The sequence below is a fragment of the Oncorhynchus tshawytscha genome, linkage group LG10, assembly GCF_018296145.1.
Source record: "Oncorhynchus tshawytscha isolate Ot180627B linkage group LG10, Otsh_v2.0, whole genome shotgun sequence".
Lineage (NCBI taxonomy): Eukaryota > Metazoa > Chordata > Actinopteri > Salmoniformes > Salmonidae > Oncorhynchus > Oncorhynchus tshawytscha.
In genome coordinates, this window is record NC_056438.1 from 58,735,410 (window position 1) to 58,752,463 (window position 17,054).

The 17,054-nt window shown below is 43.7% G+C and overlaps 1 protein-coding gene across 3 annotated transcripts in view; it reads right to left on the reverse strand.

Moving 5' to 3' along the window:
- LOC112260533 (solute carrier family 12 member 7) overlaps positions 1-17,054 on the reverse strand; it is a 49,048-nt gene that overhangs the window by 3,554 nt on the left and 28,440 nt on the right. For 2 of the 3 annotated variants that reach the window (XM_024435715.2, XM_024435716.2), the window contains exons 4-25: positions 13,907-14,053; positions 13,618-13,672; positions 13,323-13,453; positions 12,859-13,100; positions 12,386-12,597; positions 11,611-11,778; positions 11,272-11,370; positions 11,055-11,112; positions 10,255-10,429; positions 10,007-10,125; positions 9,735-9,833; positions 8,374-8,493; positions 6,814-6,918; positions 6,269-6,437; positions 5,154-5,349; positions 3,486-3,655; positions 3,205-3,336; positions 2,976-3,083; positions 2,505-2,639; positions 1,476-1,651; positions 1,094-1,108; positions 71-204 (exon numbers count right to left, since the gene is read on the reverse strand). In XM_024435715.2, the coding sequence (XP_024291483.1) occupies positions 71-204; positions 1,094-1,108; positions 1,476-1,651; positions 2,505-2,639; positions 2,976-3,083; positions 3,205-3,336; positions 3,486-3,655; positions 5,154-5,349; positions 6,269-6,437; positions 6,814-6,918; positions 8,374-8,493; positions 9,735-9,833; positions 10,007-10,125; positions 10,255-10,429; positions 11,055-11,112; positions 11,272-11,370; positions 11,611-11,778; positions 12,386-12,597; positions 12,859-13,100; positions 13,323-13,453; positions 13,618-13,672; positions 13,907-14,053 (2,965 nt within the window). The remainder of the gene's footprint in view (positions 1-70; positions 205-1,093; positions 1,109-1,475; positions 1,652-2,504; positions 2,640-2,975; positions 3,084-3,204; positions 3,337-3,485; positions 3,656-5,153; positions 5,350-6,268; positions 6,438-6,813; positions 6,919-8,373; positions 8,494-9,734; positions 9,834-10,006; positions 10,126-10,254; positions 10,430-11,054; positions 11,113-11,271; positions 11,371-11,610; positions 11,779-12,385; positions 12,598-12,858; positions 13,101-13,322; positions 13,454-13,617; positions 13,673-13,906; positions 14,054-17,054) is intronic. The other variant, XM_024435717.2, reaches the window with a different exon arrangement.

Below are 17,054 nucleotides of genomic sequence, written 5' to 3' on the forward strand. Positions count from 1 at the left end.
AAGATGATACTGACTAAGTGGACACTCAGTTGTCCAGTTCAGAGTATACTAGTGGTTTAAAAAAGGATACAATTCTCATCTCCTCCCTTGGTTTTGGGCGGCCCAGGCATGTTCAGCAGCACCAGCTGAGCACCTTGGGACTTGTTGACCACAACCTCATTCAACTTGACCGCGGTGTGCATCCTCCGCACGTTAGACTGGTTCCTATGAGAGTACAGGTTGAACTCAGGAGGAACAATTCTTACATGTTTTCTACTTGGGCTATGTCCCAAATGGCACCCTATTCATTTTATAATGCATTACTGTTGGCCAGAACCGTTTGAGCCCAATGGGCCCTGTCAAAAGTAGTGTACTATATAGGGAATTGGTTGCCATTTGAGACACAACCTTAGACTATGCCTTATATCCTACTACAGAATGCTATTATAAACATGATATCACACCTGTCATATGCATTCATTATAAGTGACTTGACGGCGTCATGGCTCATGACTCAAATTTAGTCACACGCTTACCAAGAATTGACAGTAAACCAATTAGCTACCCTAAGTCATTGTATATTGAAGGCCTCAATAGACATGCTACGGTATAGACATACCATATACTGTATTATATTGTTCTGACAGTGTTCATGACTGACCTTGTCAGGAGTTATGTCATGTTGATACTACAGAAGCATAGAGATCAGGTTCATGTCATGGTTACAGTAGCATTGTATCAGTAGTCTTAAAATAATCTAATTAAGGAATATTGTAGGTAGAGATCATTTCATGACAGAAGAACGTTGTCTTTAGTAATAATATCACGCCTTACTAACTGATACATCAAGGCATATATGTTATATATAATATGCTTATGGTTATAGCAAACAGTCTCTGCAAGTTAGGCAAGGTCATGCATGCATAGCGAACGTTATCCTTTCCATGCAGATCAACTGTGAGGAGGAGGAGGAGAGAAGTGAAGAAAGACTTCACACAACCCTCGCTTCTCCAATAAAAACTGTGAGGTCATGACATGGAAAGGGAAGGATCACACACACATGCAGGCACACACACACCATCACACAGTTGAGACAAAGGGAAACTTGACTTACAGATTCTCCCACTCGCTAGAAGGAAGGAAACAAAACATATATATATAGGTTAATCACATTCTTTCATATAGAAATAGGGACAACTGGGCGTCAATGATGGATTACAGACTGATGCCAGGTTATTCACTATATAACGTCCTAAGAACAAAGACTAGTTCAAGTAATGGTACATGACACACTCTCTAATTCAAATAACAGTAGCTATTGTCGCTATGATTCAGTATCTGTGCAGTAGACAGGTGCATCTATGGAATTCCCAGTACCAATACAAGACCAGTACAGAACAGCAAGGCTTGGCTAGACTGAGTAGTGTGAAAGGGATACTTCTGGTCCAACAGCATGCTGCAGTGTGAGCCTGGAGCCTCTAGGGGGAGATACCTACGGTTTCATATTAAACAGGTCCTTCACGCCCACGTTGGGTTCGCTGCGGTTCCGGTTCTTCTCGGTGATCAGCTTGTCTTTGGTCCAGGTCATGTGGACACGGTGGTCGGGCGTGGCGGTAGCGTTGTCGTTGAGGTTGCCGTGTGACTTAGTGCCCAGTTTAGTGATCAGCTGAGCCTGGGGAATAACAACACTGGTTTTACTACAGACCCAGGCAGCACGCTAAACAAAGTGGTGCCTCCCATCAGACAGGATCAGCAGGCCGGGCATAATGTAGAATGGAGATTATCCTTGTTTTGCATTACCGACAAGAATGATAATGTTACTCCTAACAAAAGATCCACATTGTATTAGGGATGATATTCTCATTACTTAATTTGTCTCCTCCACGGAAAAGTAATGAAATACATTTCAATGTCTCAACATGAAAATAACAAAGTGACATAAAAACAACGCATTACATAGGAACAAAATGAAGTGTACTACAGCAAACAATAATAAAAACATAATGCAAATAAATTGTAGTGAAGTTGAAAATGGTAAATAATGGAAAGATGAGAACTGGGACTACATTTCTAGTTGAAGGGGTTGGCAGTTTTCTAAAACGCTCTAAGTTCTTAGTTCCTAAAAGATCTAAGTCTAATAGCTGCTACAAAGCCGACAACTCTCAGGTAAGTTAATCGAGGAGTGTGGTAACAATGACGTGGAGAGGGCCACAGCAATAGACAGACATCCTATAATTCAGTTCCATTTAATTATTTTGCTACAGACATATTCACTCAGAGCAATGCTTCCCAGCACTGCGTCCAGAAACACATACAGCATTGGAGTACGCTGCTACTGGAACATCTCTGTCATTCCTTAAGAGTTCCTCAAGAATTCACAAATCACAGCCATTCTTGGGGTATTTAATAGCTGTGGCTCTGTCCATGTCAGATACAGGTATGAGGACGGGCTAGAGGGTGACGAAGGAGAGGGGAGGGAGATGCTTATGGGATGTTTATTGGACATCACATGGCTGCTAGGCTACCTCCTCATCCTCACGCATGTCCCTGGATATGGACAGGCTTGGGACCTGTAGTGTGTTTGGGGCCTTTAGTGTCTCCACCACTGATGACTTCTTCCTCTTGATGGAGATACGCGACTCGTCTGTGATGCTCTGAATCTGAAGCCCAACCCAATGCGAGCCCAGAACATCCAACACAGCAGCAGGAAATCAGGACAGGCCAAAATGTCACAACAGTTGGCCAATATTACGAGCCCCACACGACAAGGAAGTAAATAACTACTGTAACAGGAAGGAACACAGATATAATCTGTCCCGTGCTTGAAGTGCAATCGCTGTCTTTGTTTTAAACACTTTGCATAGGCCTACAGTTAACATTCAAAGCAGTGATCATGTGTTTGCCTGTCAATATAAACAATGCTTTATTCACTATTGAACCACCTGGTTAGAGTGACAGAGTTAAACAGAGCCAGACAGAGTAGAGCACTACGTTACCTCTCTCTCCCTCTCGTTCCTGGACAGCTGCATCTGTTTCAGCATCTGAGAGCGCTGCTCCATCACCAGGGTCTTCTCATAGGTGAAGGCTGCAATGTCACTATCGTGCTGAGGACAGAAATACAAAGCAATATGAAGAATTTGGCACAATATTTTGGGCAAGACCCTGATAAATGGTTTCTTATTGATCCTATATAACACATATGATTGAGTGAGTGCAGCTACTTACCATCTCCACCACCTCCACTACAGCATTGAGACGGAGGTGGTAAAGGAACATCTGCAGGTCCTTCTTCATCTGAATACTGTTGTCATCCATCTGAGCCACGGTGAAGATACGCATCTTACACTTCCTCCACACCTGGGACGGAGAAGGAAATTGTTTAATGGCCCCCTGCAATTCACTTTGTGAACATCTGGCCTCCATTAGAAAGCAGTTTATTTTTTTTATATATATATTTTTTACAAAGCAACAGTACCCATGGGTATATGGTGCCCCTGTCACAGTACCTTGTGTTGGCGCAGTAAGAAAGGCAGCAGCATGAGAAGGCCTCCATCATGGACAATCCACCACACATCTATGGTGCCCTCCCCCAGACGGTCCTCAGAGCTGGGGAACTTGTCAATGTTCTTAGCAACCAGCAGGGCCTGATGGGCTGACGTTGTCTCTCTCACCGTCTCTGTGGGATAAGGACCCACATAACAAGAAACCCATATAATTAGGTCCCACAGTTTTGACAGACTCTGGTCAGGTCATTTGGTCAGGAAAAACACTTGACTCGACCATAAGACATTCACTTGCTTGACATTCTCGGAACCCAAAACCAAATCTCACTCAAGGTACACTATATGGCCAAAAGTATGTGGAGTTTTGTGGACACCTGCTCATCGAACATCTCATTCCAAAATCATAGGCATTAATATGGAGTTGGTCGCCACTTTGCTTCTATAACAACCTCCACTCTTCTGGAAAGGCTTTCCACTAGATTTTGGAACATTGCTGCGGGGACTTGCTTCCATTCAGCCACAAGAGCATTAGTGAGGTCTGGCACTGATGTTGGACGAGTAGGCCTGGCTCGCAGTCGGCATTCCAATTCATCCCAAAGGTGTTTGATGGGGTTGAGGTCAGGACTCTGTGTAGGCCAGTTAAGTTCTTCCACACCAATCTCGACAAACCATTTCTGTATGGACCTTGCTTTGTGCACAGGGGCATTGTCATGCTGAAACAGGAAGGGGCCTTCCCCAAACTGTTGCCACAAAGTTGGAAGCACAGAATCATCTAGAATGTCAATGTATGCTGTAGCGTTAAGATAGTGGAAAAAAGTGGCCTGAACCATGAAAAACAGCCCCAGACCATTATTCCTCCTCAACCAAACTTTACAGTTGGCACTATGCATTTGGGCAGGTAGCGTTCTCCTGGCATCCTCCAAACCCAGATTCATCCGTCGGACTGCCAGATGGTGAAGCATGATTCATCACTCCAGAGAATGCGTTTCCACTGCTCCAGAGTATAACGGCGATGAGCTTTACACCACTCCAGCCGACACTTGGCATTGGGATCTTAGGCTTGTGTGCGGCAGCTCGGCCATGAAAACCAATTTCATGAAGCTCCCGGCGAACAGTTCTTGTGATGATATTGCTTCCAAAGGACAGTTTGGAACTCTGTAGTGAGTGTTGCAACCGAGGACAGATGATTGCTACGCGCTTCAGCAATCGGCGGTCCTGTTCTGTGAGCTTGTGTGGCCTACCACTTCGCGGCTGAGCCGTTGTTGCTCCTAGATGTTTCCACTTCACAAAAACAGCACTTACAGTTGACCGGGGAAGCTTGAGCAGGGCAGAAATTTGAAGAACTGACTTGATGATGCAGCGTTGAAAGTCACTGAGCTCTTCAGTACGGGCCATTCTAATGCCAATGTTTGTCTATGAAGATTGCATTGATGTGTGCTCAATTTTATACACCTGTCAGCAACGGTTGTGGCTGAAATAGCCGAATCCACTCATTTGAAGGTGTGTCCAACATACTTATGGCCATGTTGTGTAACTAGCTAGGTTAATTTTTCAAATGTATGTGAATGTCTTCTGGAGAAACTACTTTAGTCAGACATACTTGATGATGCTACTTAAAGGTACTGTAGACTATTATAGTAAAGTATAGTAGAGTATGAAATGACTGCTGACCAATGAAGTTCTTCCAGGGGTAGGAGTCCTCAGCCTGTTTCCAGGCCCCTGGCCAGGCCATGAGGACGGCGTTGTGTTTCATGCCCCCCAGCCCTGCCGACTGGATCAGGTGGGAGAAACCATCCCTCAGGTTAGAGGACACCACCACGTGGCAGAAACCTTTGGTACGTTCTGCGTGCATGGCCGACTTGACGTTCTGCACCAAGTGAAGAGGAACAGCCAGGAGGAAAGAGAATGAACGAGGAAAATGGATTAATGGATGACAGAGTGAATATAAATAGTTTCCATAAATGCTATTTTTACACTTGCAAGACACTCATAGTAGATGAAACATTTTGATGCAAGTATACTACAGAAATGATGCAGAAAGTATGAAGGAGGCTTTTTTGGAGTTGTAAGCTTTATGAATTCTTTCTAAACTTGAAGTCATGAGTGAGTGACCAAAATCATGTTTTAACATGTGTGGCTAATAAATGGAAACATCTATTTGGCTGACTACAGGAACATCTACAGAGCCATTGGCGTTTGTCCTCGCATAGCGTTTTATTGACCTCTTTGTGCTTGAATTAGACCAGTCAGAATGTATCATTGACCATGGCTGGAGGGTAGCATGACAGAGCAAAAACGGAAAGGCAGCTTTCATCAGACTGTAATCTGGGATGAGGAAGAGGACAGAGAGTGAGGTAAACAGATATAATAATGTATTTCTCTTCACCAGTTTGATTGTAAATTAATATTGTAACTTACTGAGTATATTATTCATCTCTAACGGTTTGCCTCTATGATATTTTAGCACACCCATCTGACCTCCCAGCAGGTGGCAGAATTCTCTTTTATGGGATAATGAATTGAGAACTCCATAGCCCCCAATGAGGTGACCGCACAGGAGTAAGAATGTCAGAGTCGGGGATAATATTTCTTACTCTTTACTATTTGAGTGGGTGGCTAAATTACACCTGCTTCCAGCGAGCACAAAACACTAGTAATGCAGTTCTATTTATCATATTGGACGGGTCTGAGAATCAGTAGCCAAGGGTGATTCTGTTCTGCACATCATACCTTGTCTGAACACTGATGCTCTGCCACCCTGGTCATGTGATATTAGTGTCTCTCACCTGCTCTGCGCTCTTGGCTTCAGCCCCCAGGGTCATGTAGGTGCCCTCCAACACAGAGCTGACGATGGTCAGACCTTTCCCTGCCTTCAGCTGGGTGGTAAAGGACAGCAGACGAGGGTGTTTCACCCCCAAGTCTGAATCCAGTTTCAGTAGCACCAGTAACTGAGGCCTGGGGAGATAGAGTACAGTCAGTGTATGTTCAGATAAATAGACATCAAGGCAAGCCACTAAACTAGGTCATCAGGCAGGACAGCAAGACAACCAAATGTCAGTCATCATCCATCGTTTTTTAGAGTGACAGCTCTACATTTCAAACCTAAAGTACAGAAACATTAGACCAAGGAAGGACATATCATTCATGTGCGCACATTACGGGTCTCAAACGTCAAATAAATGTTCTTCATATTTAAAAAGTTAATGTACAATGTGTCTAAGTGGAAAAGTGGAAAATTACATAACTGAGTATGACTCTGACCCTCAGGAGTCACCCTCTCACCCTCCTCACCCTCCTCACCCTACGCTCTACACTGCTCTCAACCTCTCACCTCCAGTTCTTAGTGTGTGGCTGCACTTCCTCCAGGCGGATCAGAGCGTAGCGGGCAGCGTTCAGGGAGAGACCTCTGATCCCGTCTCCCCACTCCTTCTCTGCCCTGAGAGGAAAGAGATCAGAGAGAGGGTTAAAAAAGGCAGGAGCACTACGTAAAACCTGTTAGGATTACAGAATTCTCACACATTTAGATATCAATGCCAATACACCAAACTGTATAATTACAAAACACTGTCCAGAAAATGGGTTAAAGAAAGGCATGGACTCTAGAGATATAATACTGTGTTATATTTAATTCTGTGGGGACATCTCCCTGAGGAAACAACATCTCCACGCCACTGATCCTCAACACTGGGGCTCCACAATGGTGCATTCTCAGCCCTCTCCCATACTCCCTGTTCACCCATGACTGCGTGGTCATGCACACCTCCAACTCAATCATCAAGTTTTCTGACGACACTACAGTGGTAGGCTTGACTACCAACAACAACGAGACAGCCTACAGGGAGGGGGTGAGGGCCCTTGGAGTGTGGTGTCAGGAAAATAACCTCTCACTCAACGTCAACAAAATGAAGGAGATGATTGTGGACTTCAGGAAACAGCAGAGGGAGCACCCTCCCTATCCACATCGACGGGACAGTAGTGGAGAAGGTGGAACATTTTATGTTCCTCGGTGAACACATCACGGACAAACTGAAATGGTCCACCCACACTGACAGCGTGATGAAGAAAGCGCAACAGCACCTCTTCAACCTCAGGAGGCTGAAGAAATTTGGCTTGTCACCTAAAACCCTCACAAACTTTTACAGATGCACAATCGAGAGCATCCTGTCAGGCTGTATCACCGCCTGGTACGGCAACTGCACCACCCTCAACCGCAAGGCTCTCCAGAGGGTAGTGAGGTCTGCACAAAGCTTCACCGGGGGCACACTGCCTGCCCTCCAAGACACCTACAGCACCCGATGTCACAGGAAGGCCAAAAAGATCATCAAGGACATCAACCACCTGAGCCACTGCCTGTTCACCCCGCTATCATCCAGAAGGCGAGGTCAGTACAGGCGCATCAAAGCTGGGACCGAAAGACTGAAAAACAGCTTCTATCATCAAACTGTTAAACAGCCATCACTAACATAGAGAGGCTGCTGCCAACACACAGACTCAAATCACTGGCCACATTAATAAATGTATTTAATAAAGGTATCACTAGTCACTTTAAATAATGCCACTTTAATAATGTTTACATATCCTACATTACCAATCTCATATGTATATACTGTATTTTATACCATCTACTGCATCTTGCCTATGCCGCTCTGCCATCACGCATCCATATATTTATATGTACATTTTCTTACTCCATCCCCTTACATTACTTGTTAAATATTACAGCACTGTCGGAACTGGAAGCACAAGCATTTCTCTACACTCACATTAACATCTGCTATCCATGTGTACATGACCAATAACATTTGATTTGATTTGAGTGGGGACATTACCAATGCAATTGCAGTAGTTGAATTAATGTTATTTAGCTGTTATTGGAAAACCAAAATCTTACCCTCTGTACTCAATGTACTTATAGATGCATCCAGCAATAGACATGGCTACCAGAGCGTAGTACCAGGAGGAGATGAACATGAGGGAGACACACAGGCTCATCCCCAGGAATGACAGCGTCCTGCAGGGACCAGAGAACAGGACAACAGCTTATTGAATGGGCTTATTGGTTGGATAGGCATTAGGTCAGAGTTACTACATCCTGATCTTGGGCACGTTTGAGCAGTGCAGGCTTTCGTTCTAGCCCAGCACTGACACACCTGATTTAACTTATCAAGTGTGTGATGATGTGGATTTATGCCCACTTGTCACGAACACGCACACTGTCTAATCGGCTCTATATCCAAATAGCACTTTCTATTTCCCATATGCATTTTGCCATTTATTTCAAGAAGCATTATACTCAACACTGCACATGACTATATAAGTATTTAGCTCCTTTGTTAGCAATAAGCTACTGTTTAAGGTTAATTCCCAGTTCTGTAGTAAAATGTTTGTATGGAAAGGTATTTTTCGTATAATCGGTTCCAAACATAAATGCGGTGATTTACTTGTCTCTAGCCTACGAGAGTGGAACATTGTTTCAGTGCACAGAATCATTGCAACACTCACGAGTTAGAGACTCTGTTTCATTCTGTTAATGCTTGCCTTTGTTCATACTTCCCACGTTGTGTCGGAGCACAGTGAGTCATGTCTTGTCTGTGTCATTTGAGTTGTGCGCCTTTGCGCACCACTATACTGTACTGAGTTGTGGTCATTCGCAGGTTCTATTCATGTAAGAATTCATGATTAATGTTTAACGTGTGCCCAATTTAAAGTGCACATGGAAGTGGTCACATCTGTTTTAGACATAATGTATGTATTTGGGTAATTATGAGGAAGCCAGTTACATTTGTATACCAATTATGTGGTTACTTGTTATTGGACATGGGTATGTACCAGAGAGGGGCTTAGAGGGTATAAGCGCCTGTTTTGGGTTTCTAGGTAGATTGGGTTTGTTGATCGAGGGGAGGCTGCTTGAGCCATGTACACATGTAAGAGCTATGGAAGCTACAGGGTGAGCCTGTTTTAGGCTTAGTGCAGTTCGGTATTTTGTGTGAGAAGTAAATTCATTGTCTACCCATTTGTCTTTTAAATATTTATTGCAGGCTATCGCTGTTAAGAAATATGGACACCTTTGCACCAGAACCTTCTGCCTCCTTCTGAATATCTGCTCTTAAGACTGCATATGTACTTGACCTATTTCACAAAGTGCTTCATGATTAGTTGATTGGATGTGTTAGTGCTGGGCTGTAACTTAATATTGGTCCAGAGTATAAGATCCCTGAATTGACACTTTTGGCATGGAAAATATTAACTCACCAATGGTAGAACTTAAACCTGGGCCTCCAGTTGGGAGTGCGGAGCAGTGTCTGGACGGCACAGGCCAGGTTGACAAACAGGTAGCACATCAGGAAAAACCTGCAACCCAGCCCCACGGAGAAGATGAATAGAAGTGACTTATAGGCTTCCAAACGGATAATGAGCTAATACTGTACACAACTGACAGGATAAAACATCCCATTACTATAGAGAGAAAGACACAAGCTCACATTTGCAGTATCACCTTCTACACACATACTGAACACACTCACATTGAGAGAATGGGGGCAACAGCATCCAGTGATGCAATAAGGATTCCAATCTCACAGATCCCAGCGGTCATCAAGAGGGCCCAGGTAGGTTCCCCATTGGCTTTACCATGACCAAACACCTGGAGGAGGGGAGAGAGAGAGAGATGGAGAAGGAGAGAAAAATAAAGAGATAAACACTTCAGCTAGTTTCTCTATGTTATTGAGATGTAATAGCAAGGGGCATAGCACAGACTTTAGGACCTTCTTACCTGCAGAAAGGGGACAATCCCGTCACGTGCTATGGCCTGCAGCAGACGAGGGGCACCAGTAAGACTCTGCAGCCCTGCCCCACAGCAGGAGAAGAAGGAGCCAATCACGATCACCCATGGAGAAGGCCATGCCAGAGTTCCAATCACCAAGTTCTTCTTGACAGAGTCCCCAAATCTGTAGCAGAAACAGACACAGTTGAATGGTATACAAACACAGGTACTGTAACCCATAATGACAAAGTGGAAACATGTTTTTAGAAAGTTTTGCAAATTGATTGAAAATGAAATCTAACATATAACATATGAATTCACACCCATGAGTCAATATTGATCTTTGTGGTTGAAACTGGGCTTGAAATCCACTCCTCGATTGAGAGACATTACAGATAATTCTATATCTGTGGTACAGAGAGGGTCCATTCAACTTATTATGCAATTTGTTAAGCACATTTTTACTCCTGAACTTATTTAGGCTTGCCATAACAAAGGGGTTGAATACTTATTGACTAAAGACATTTCAGCTTTTAAATTTTTATTGATTTAAAAAACGTTCTACAAACAAAATTCCACTTTGAGAGTATGGGGTATCGTGTGTAGATCAGTGACAAAAATGTGGCTGTATCACAACAAAATGTGGAAAATGTCAAAAGGTGTAAATACTTTCTGAAGGCACTGTTTGAATGACACGAAGGTCTTTAATATACAAGTTATACACAGCAGGGATGGCTTCTGCATCAATGCTATTGTATATAATGTCATAACAGCCATGTCATAAATAATAACTGTGGAATAGTAGTTACTTGTCTCTCAAAACAACACCCTCGATACAGGCCCCAAATAGCACAACACAAGTCATGTCTGGGAGTTGGGGTTAAGAAAGAAATAGTGTTGTCAAAGTTAACAAATGCACAACACATACACTCTCCCACACTAAAACACACATGCCAGCACTCCATGCATGCATGCACACCACTCCACACATGCACGTCATCATCTCCATGGTTTCTCCAAGGATACAAATGAAAGAAGTGGTTGCTATGGCCAGGATGGTGCCGAAAGGAATAGACCTCTGGGCATCTCGGAGGTCTCCAGATCTGTTGGAGCCCGCCATGATTCCTGTGATGGGACACACATAGATTCTTCAGAAGCTGAAATTCAGGAAATCACCAACATACTTAAATGTTATCTCCGCAGCAGAAAACAACACCAAAACTAAAAACACAAAAGCGTAAGTTACAGTAACTCTTCCAAAGCACAAGTTACAGTAACACCCTTACAATCAGCGTGAGGATGACAAACAATACATTATGTCATATGGAGGTAGCTACAATATGACAATATGGCTACTATACCAACCTGTGACGGAGGGGAAGTAGATTCCCACCAGCAGAGTGAAGAAGGTGGAGATGTCGTTGAAGACGTAAGGCATGTAGATATCTCTGGAGTTATCCTGGGCTGGAACAGATGACTGCCTCTTCTTCTCTACCAGCATCCCACTGGGCCCGTAGTCCCCCCACATGTTGTCTAACAGGGGACACAGAGGAGACGCATTATAGTAGACTATAATCTGAGTTTACAAAACATTAAGGACACCTGCTCTTTCCATGACAGGTGAATCCAGGTGAAAGCTATGATCCTTTATTGATGCCACTTGTTAAATCCACTTCAATCAGTGTAGATGAAGGGGAGGAGATGGGTTAAAGAAGGATTTTTAAGCCTTCAAAGAATTGAGACATGGATTGTGTATATGTGCCATGCAAGAGAAAATATTTCAGTCCCTTCCAATGGGGTATGGTAGTAGGTGCCAGGCGCACCAGTTTGTATCAATAATGGTCCACCAACCAAAGGACATCCAGCCAACTTGACACAACTTTTGCACTCAAAATGGGCTAGCATCCCTGAGGAACACTTTTGACGCCTTGTAGAGTCCATGCCCCGACTAGTTTGACTTCCTTATTGCGCCCCGGGTTGATCAAACCAGATGATACGGCTTTGATAAAATATGCCAATAATCATTTGGTAAGTGAGTAAGTAGTAGTAGTGCCAATAAGTGTCCTCTGACACAGAATCAGATAACTTTATTACCACGCAACAATTGTTTTCGAGAAATTTGTCTTGTTGCTCCACTGACCTTTGATGACCCCACTGAGCAGGCCTGGGATGCCCTGGATCTCAGTGACGTTGTTCAGGGTGAAGTACTCATCACAGGTGGCGTTGAGGTGGTGGCTGTCACAGAACAGCTCCCACAGCTTAGTGGTGTACGTCACGTTCTTGATCACCTCTGTCTTCACACACTTCTCAAAGTTGTGGTTCTGTAAGGAACGGTTCCCCAGGAGACAGATTCTGTGGGAAATATATACATATATTCATCAGGATATCTTCTTGTATAAAGAACTAAGAATCTTTTCTTTTTGGCCACTGTAACCACTGTAAAGCGTCTATAAATATCTGTCTCACTGATATCAATGTGTGATCACTTTAGTATTCAGCCCTGTAAGATCAGATGACTGATGATGGTCCTTTATTAAAGTGTGAATATGAATCTGACCAGACAAACATAGACACAAGCATCTCCTTTGCCTATAGATGAACTATCTAACTCACGGGAAGTCTGGTGGTTCTATGACGGTCTTGATGACTCCGGCGTAGATGGCCATGATGGAGAGCACCACACAGGCCAGGAAGACCAGGGCCAGCTTGTTGACATATTTGACTCCCACAAACACCACCAGAGCCATGAGAGCCAGGCAGCAAGTCCCGTACACACGCATGTTATTCAGCATTGCCTCCGCCTCGCCCTCCTTCTTCTCCGCCACAAACACTGCAGCGTTCGGCACAATGTACGTCTGGAACAAGAATAGGAGAAAGCTCGGACACTACCTTCATGAAACATTGTTTGGGCCAACAGTTTCCCCGGCCCATGTCACATGTCCAGGAAAAAGTCTAAGCCATTGTTATAGGCTGTTACAAGGTGCCAACTCCTGGAAGAGTCATGTGGTAATGAAAAACTCCTGCCTCTAAACATTGTGTATTTCCTATATCACGACCAGGCATTGTTTTATCCTTACCAGAAGGATCTCAATGGTACCCAGGATGTACATGGAGCCAGCGAATGTGGTTCCCAGGTAAAAACACAAGCCCACAGCCCCACCAAACTCTGGTCCCAAAGACCTGGAGATCATGTAGTAGGAGCCTCCGGCTGCATGGGGCAAGAGAACAGATATGGGTAAAAAGACTGGAAGGAAAAGAAGTCCGCCACAGATTATATAGCTCCAATGCAATAGGGATATAGTGCTAAATAACCATAAAAGCAGAGGTTGAGGTTTCTTATTCAAGGTGGAAAATAAGTTGAACTGACATTACCTGGCACTACCCCATTTGTTGCAATAGCACTCATGGATATCGCTGTCAGCATGGTCTGTAAGAGAGTAAAAAAAATACAAAAGAGTAGCATTGGTGGGTGTATGGTTACAATGTCCTCGGGGACCAAAATGAGACCGCTTCATTCATGGCAGAGAGAACTAAGATTGGCAGAGAATTCCACAGTTTAGTACCTGAAGTCCCCAAAACGGAGGAGTGTTTGTATATAAGTAGTTAAGCCCAATAGTACTCACACCTTAGTACTCTATTTGTATTACTACATAGTACTCACACAGGTGCAACACATGACGACGATGGCGAAAGACTCCAAAATGCCGGCGGTGCCAACGATCCAGGTGAGACGCAGGAAGAGGATGACTCCCAGGATGTTCTGCATGCAGGGCAGGTACACGCCGATGAATGTGCCCATCTGAGGACTCTGGAGGAGCCAACGTAGAGGGCCAGGGAAGAAAAGAGGTACAATATTGTACAATCCTGTAAAATACAGCTGAGAATACAAGGTCAATTGTCTGTAATAAAGATATGCTGTGCTTTTTTTGACACCACACTCCACAAAGCAAGTCCTCCATGCTCTAGTTTTCTCTTATCTTGATTATTGTCCAGTCATATGGTCAAGTGCTGTGAAGAAAGACCTAGTTAAGCTGCAGCTGGCCCAGAACAGAGCGGCACGTCTTACTCTTCATTGTAATCAGAGGGCTGATATTAATACTACGCATGCCTGTCTCTCTTGGGTTGGCTAAAAGTCGAGGAAAGACTGACTACATCACTTCTTGTTTTTATAAAAGAAGCATTAATGTGTTGGAAATTCCATATTGTTTGCATAGTCAATTTACACACAGCACTGACATACACATTTGGTCCATGGAATTCCCTTCCATCTTATATAGTGCAAGTGAACAGCAAGCCTGGTTTCAAAAAACAAATAAAGCAACACCTCACGGCACAACACCACTCCCCCATGTGACCTACTTGTTGTGTGTACACTACATGACCAAAAGTACACCTGCTCGTCAAACATCTCATTCCAAAATCATGGGCATTAATGTGGAGTTGGTCCCCACTTTGCTGCCAATAGAGCCTCCACTCTTCTGGGAAGGCTTTCCACTAGATGCTGGAACATTGCTGTGGGGACTTGCCTCCATTCAGCCACAAGAGCATTAGGGAGGTCGGGCACTGATGTTGGGCGATTAGGCCTGGCTCGCAATCGGCGTTCCAATTCATCCCAAAGGTGCTCGATGGGGTTGAGGTCAGGGTTCTGTGCAGGCCAGTCAAGTTCTTCCACTCCGATCTCGACAAACTATTTCTGTATGGACCTCGATTTGTGCAAGAAGGCATTGTCATACTGAAACAGGAAAGGGCCTTCCCCAAACTATTGCCACAAAAAGGACCATTGGAAGCAAGGAATCCTCCTCCACCAAACTTTACAGTTGGCACTATTCATTGGGGCAAGTAGTGTTCTCCTTGCATCCTCCAAATCCCGATTTGTCAGTTGCACAACTAGATGGTGAAGCGTGATTCATGACTCCAGAGAACGTGTTTCCACTGCTCCAGAATCCAATGGCGGAGAGCTTTACACCACTCCAACCGAATCTTGGCATTGCGATCTGAGGCTACTCTGCTATGGAAACCCATTCCATGAAGCTCCCGATGACCAGTTCAGCAATCGGCGGTCCCGTTCTGTGAGCTTGTGTGGCCGACCACTTCGGCGGCTGAGACGTTATTGCTCCTAGACATTTCCACTTCACAATAACAGCACTTACAGTTGACCGTGGTAGCTCTAGCAGGGCAAATATTTGAGAAGCTGACTTGTTGGAAAGGTGGCATCCTATGACAGTGCCACGTTGAAAGTCACTGAGCTCTTCGGTAAGTCCGTTCTACTGCCAATGTTTCGCTATGAAGATTGCATGGCTGTGTGCTCGATTTTATAAACGTTTCAGCAAAGGATGTGGCTGAAATAACTGAATCTGCTCATTTGAAGGGGTGTTCACATATTTTTATATATACAGTATACTGTATGTACTGACATGTATGTGTAACTGATGCACACACACGCACAATACATGTTAATGTTTTTAAATGTATGTCAATTCTAAAGTATTTTGCCTGTAATGTCTCTCATGTAATGTGTCAGACCCCAGTAAGTCTAGCTAGTGGGGATCCTAATAAATCAAATAAAACCAGCCACAATAAATACTGAGATAAATTTTGGTATTCAATTGTATTGTGGGCAAAAAGACTTGCGCTGACAGACTATTATCAGAGCCGTACACTATTTAGAAAATGTTTATTTTACAATTGGCTCATTAGCAACCATCAAAACCATTTCAGTCAGAATCCGGTCACTGGCAGCATAAAAAACAATGGTGAAGTCAATGGTCCCGAAGTCAGCTGCTTAACTGTGCCCTGTAGCGACACAATTACAAATATTTTCTCACGACTACAAACATAATTTAGCAGGGTTACTCTCATAAAACTCTCATTACTTTCTCTACACATAGTCAACACTGTCACATGCCAACCATATCACCCCAATCCTCCTGAAACAATTCCATCACATAAGTTGTTTTGGTTTAGCCTGTTCCATCCCACATCCATCCTCCTGTGTTTCCAAATGAAGTTTGGCAAATATTGTCTGATAAAATTATGTAAACACAACTGATGAATTGTTTGCAGTATAAACGTGTGTCATAGTTTAGAATTTAGAACGTAAATAATTATATTTATGGGGGTCTAGGGAGAGAGTGGCATTAGGATACAGTTTGCATTGGCTTTTCAGACAATGAGTAGTCAGATGTAATGCTAAAAGACATTGCAATGTCCTTCGAACAAAACATCAGTAACAAATCGTCAGTAACAAATCGTCAGTAACAAGACGTCAGTAACAAGACGTCAGTCACAAGACGTCAGTCACAAGACGTCAGTAACAAGACGTCAGTCACAAGACGTCAGTAACAAGACGTCAGTCACAAGACGTCAGTAACAAGACGTCAGTCACAAGACGTCAGTCACAAGACGTCAGTCACAAGACGTCAGTAACAAGACGTCAGTCACAAGACGTCAGTCACAAGACGTCAGTCACAAGACGTCAGTCACAAGACGTCAGTAACAAGACGTCAGTAACAAGACGTCAGTAACAAAGCATCAGTAGAGAATCCTTCCACAGTGCCCAGCCTATTTTCCACATGCCCAACTCATGCTCATATGTCATAACAGTAAAGTATTTGAAGTCCTTTGCAGTTCTCCAGAGAAATAAACAACAGAACTATTCAGTGAAATTATACTATATTTGCTCTGTGTGCTTGTACAGTTTGGAAAGCATGAATAGCCAAATATAACAGTCAAACATAATGCTACACAGTGTACAGTAACAGGCTACCTTAACAATGATCTGCTGAACTTCATTACAGCCATACAATCCA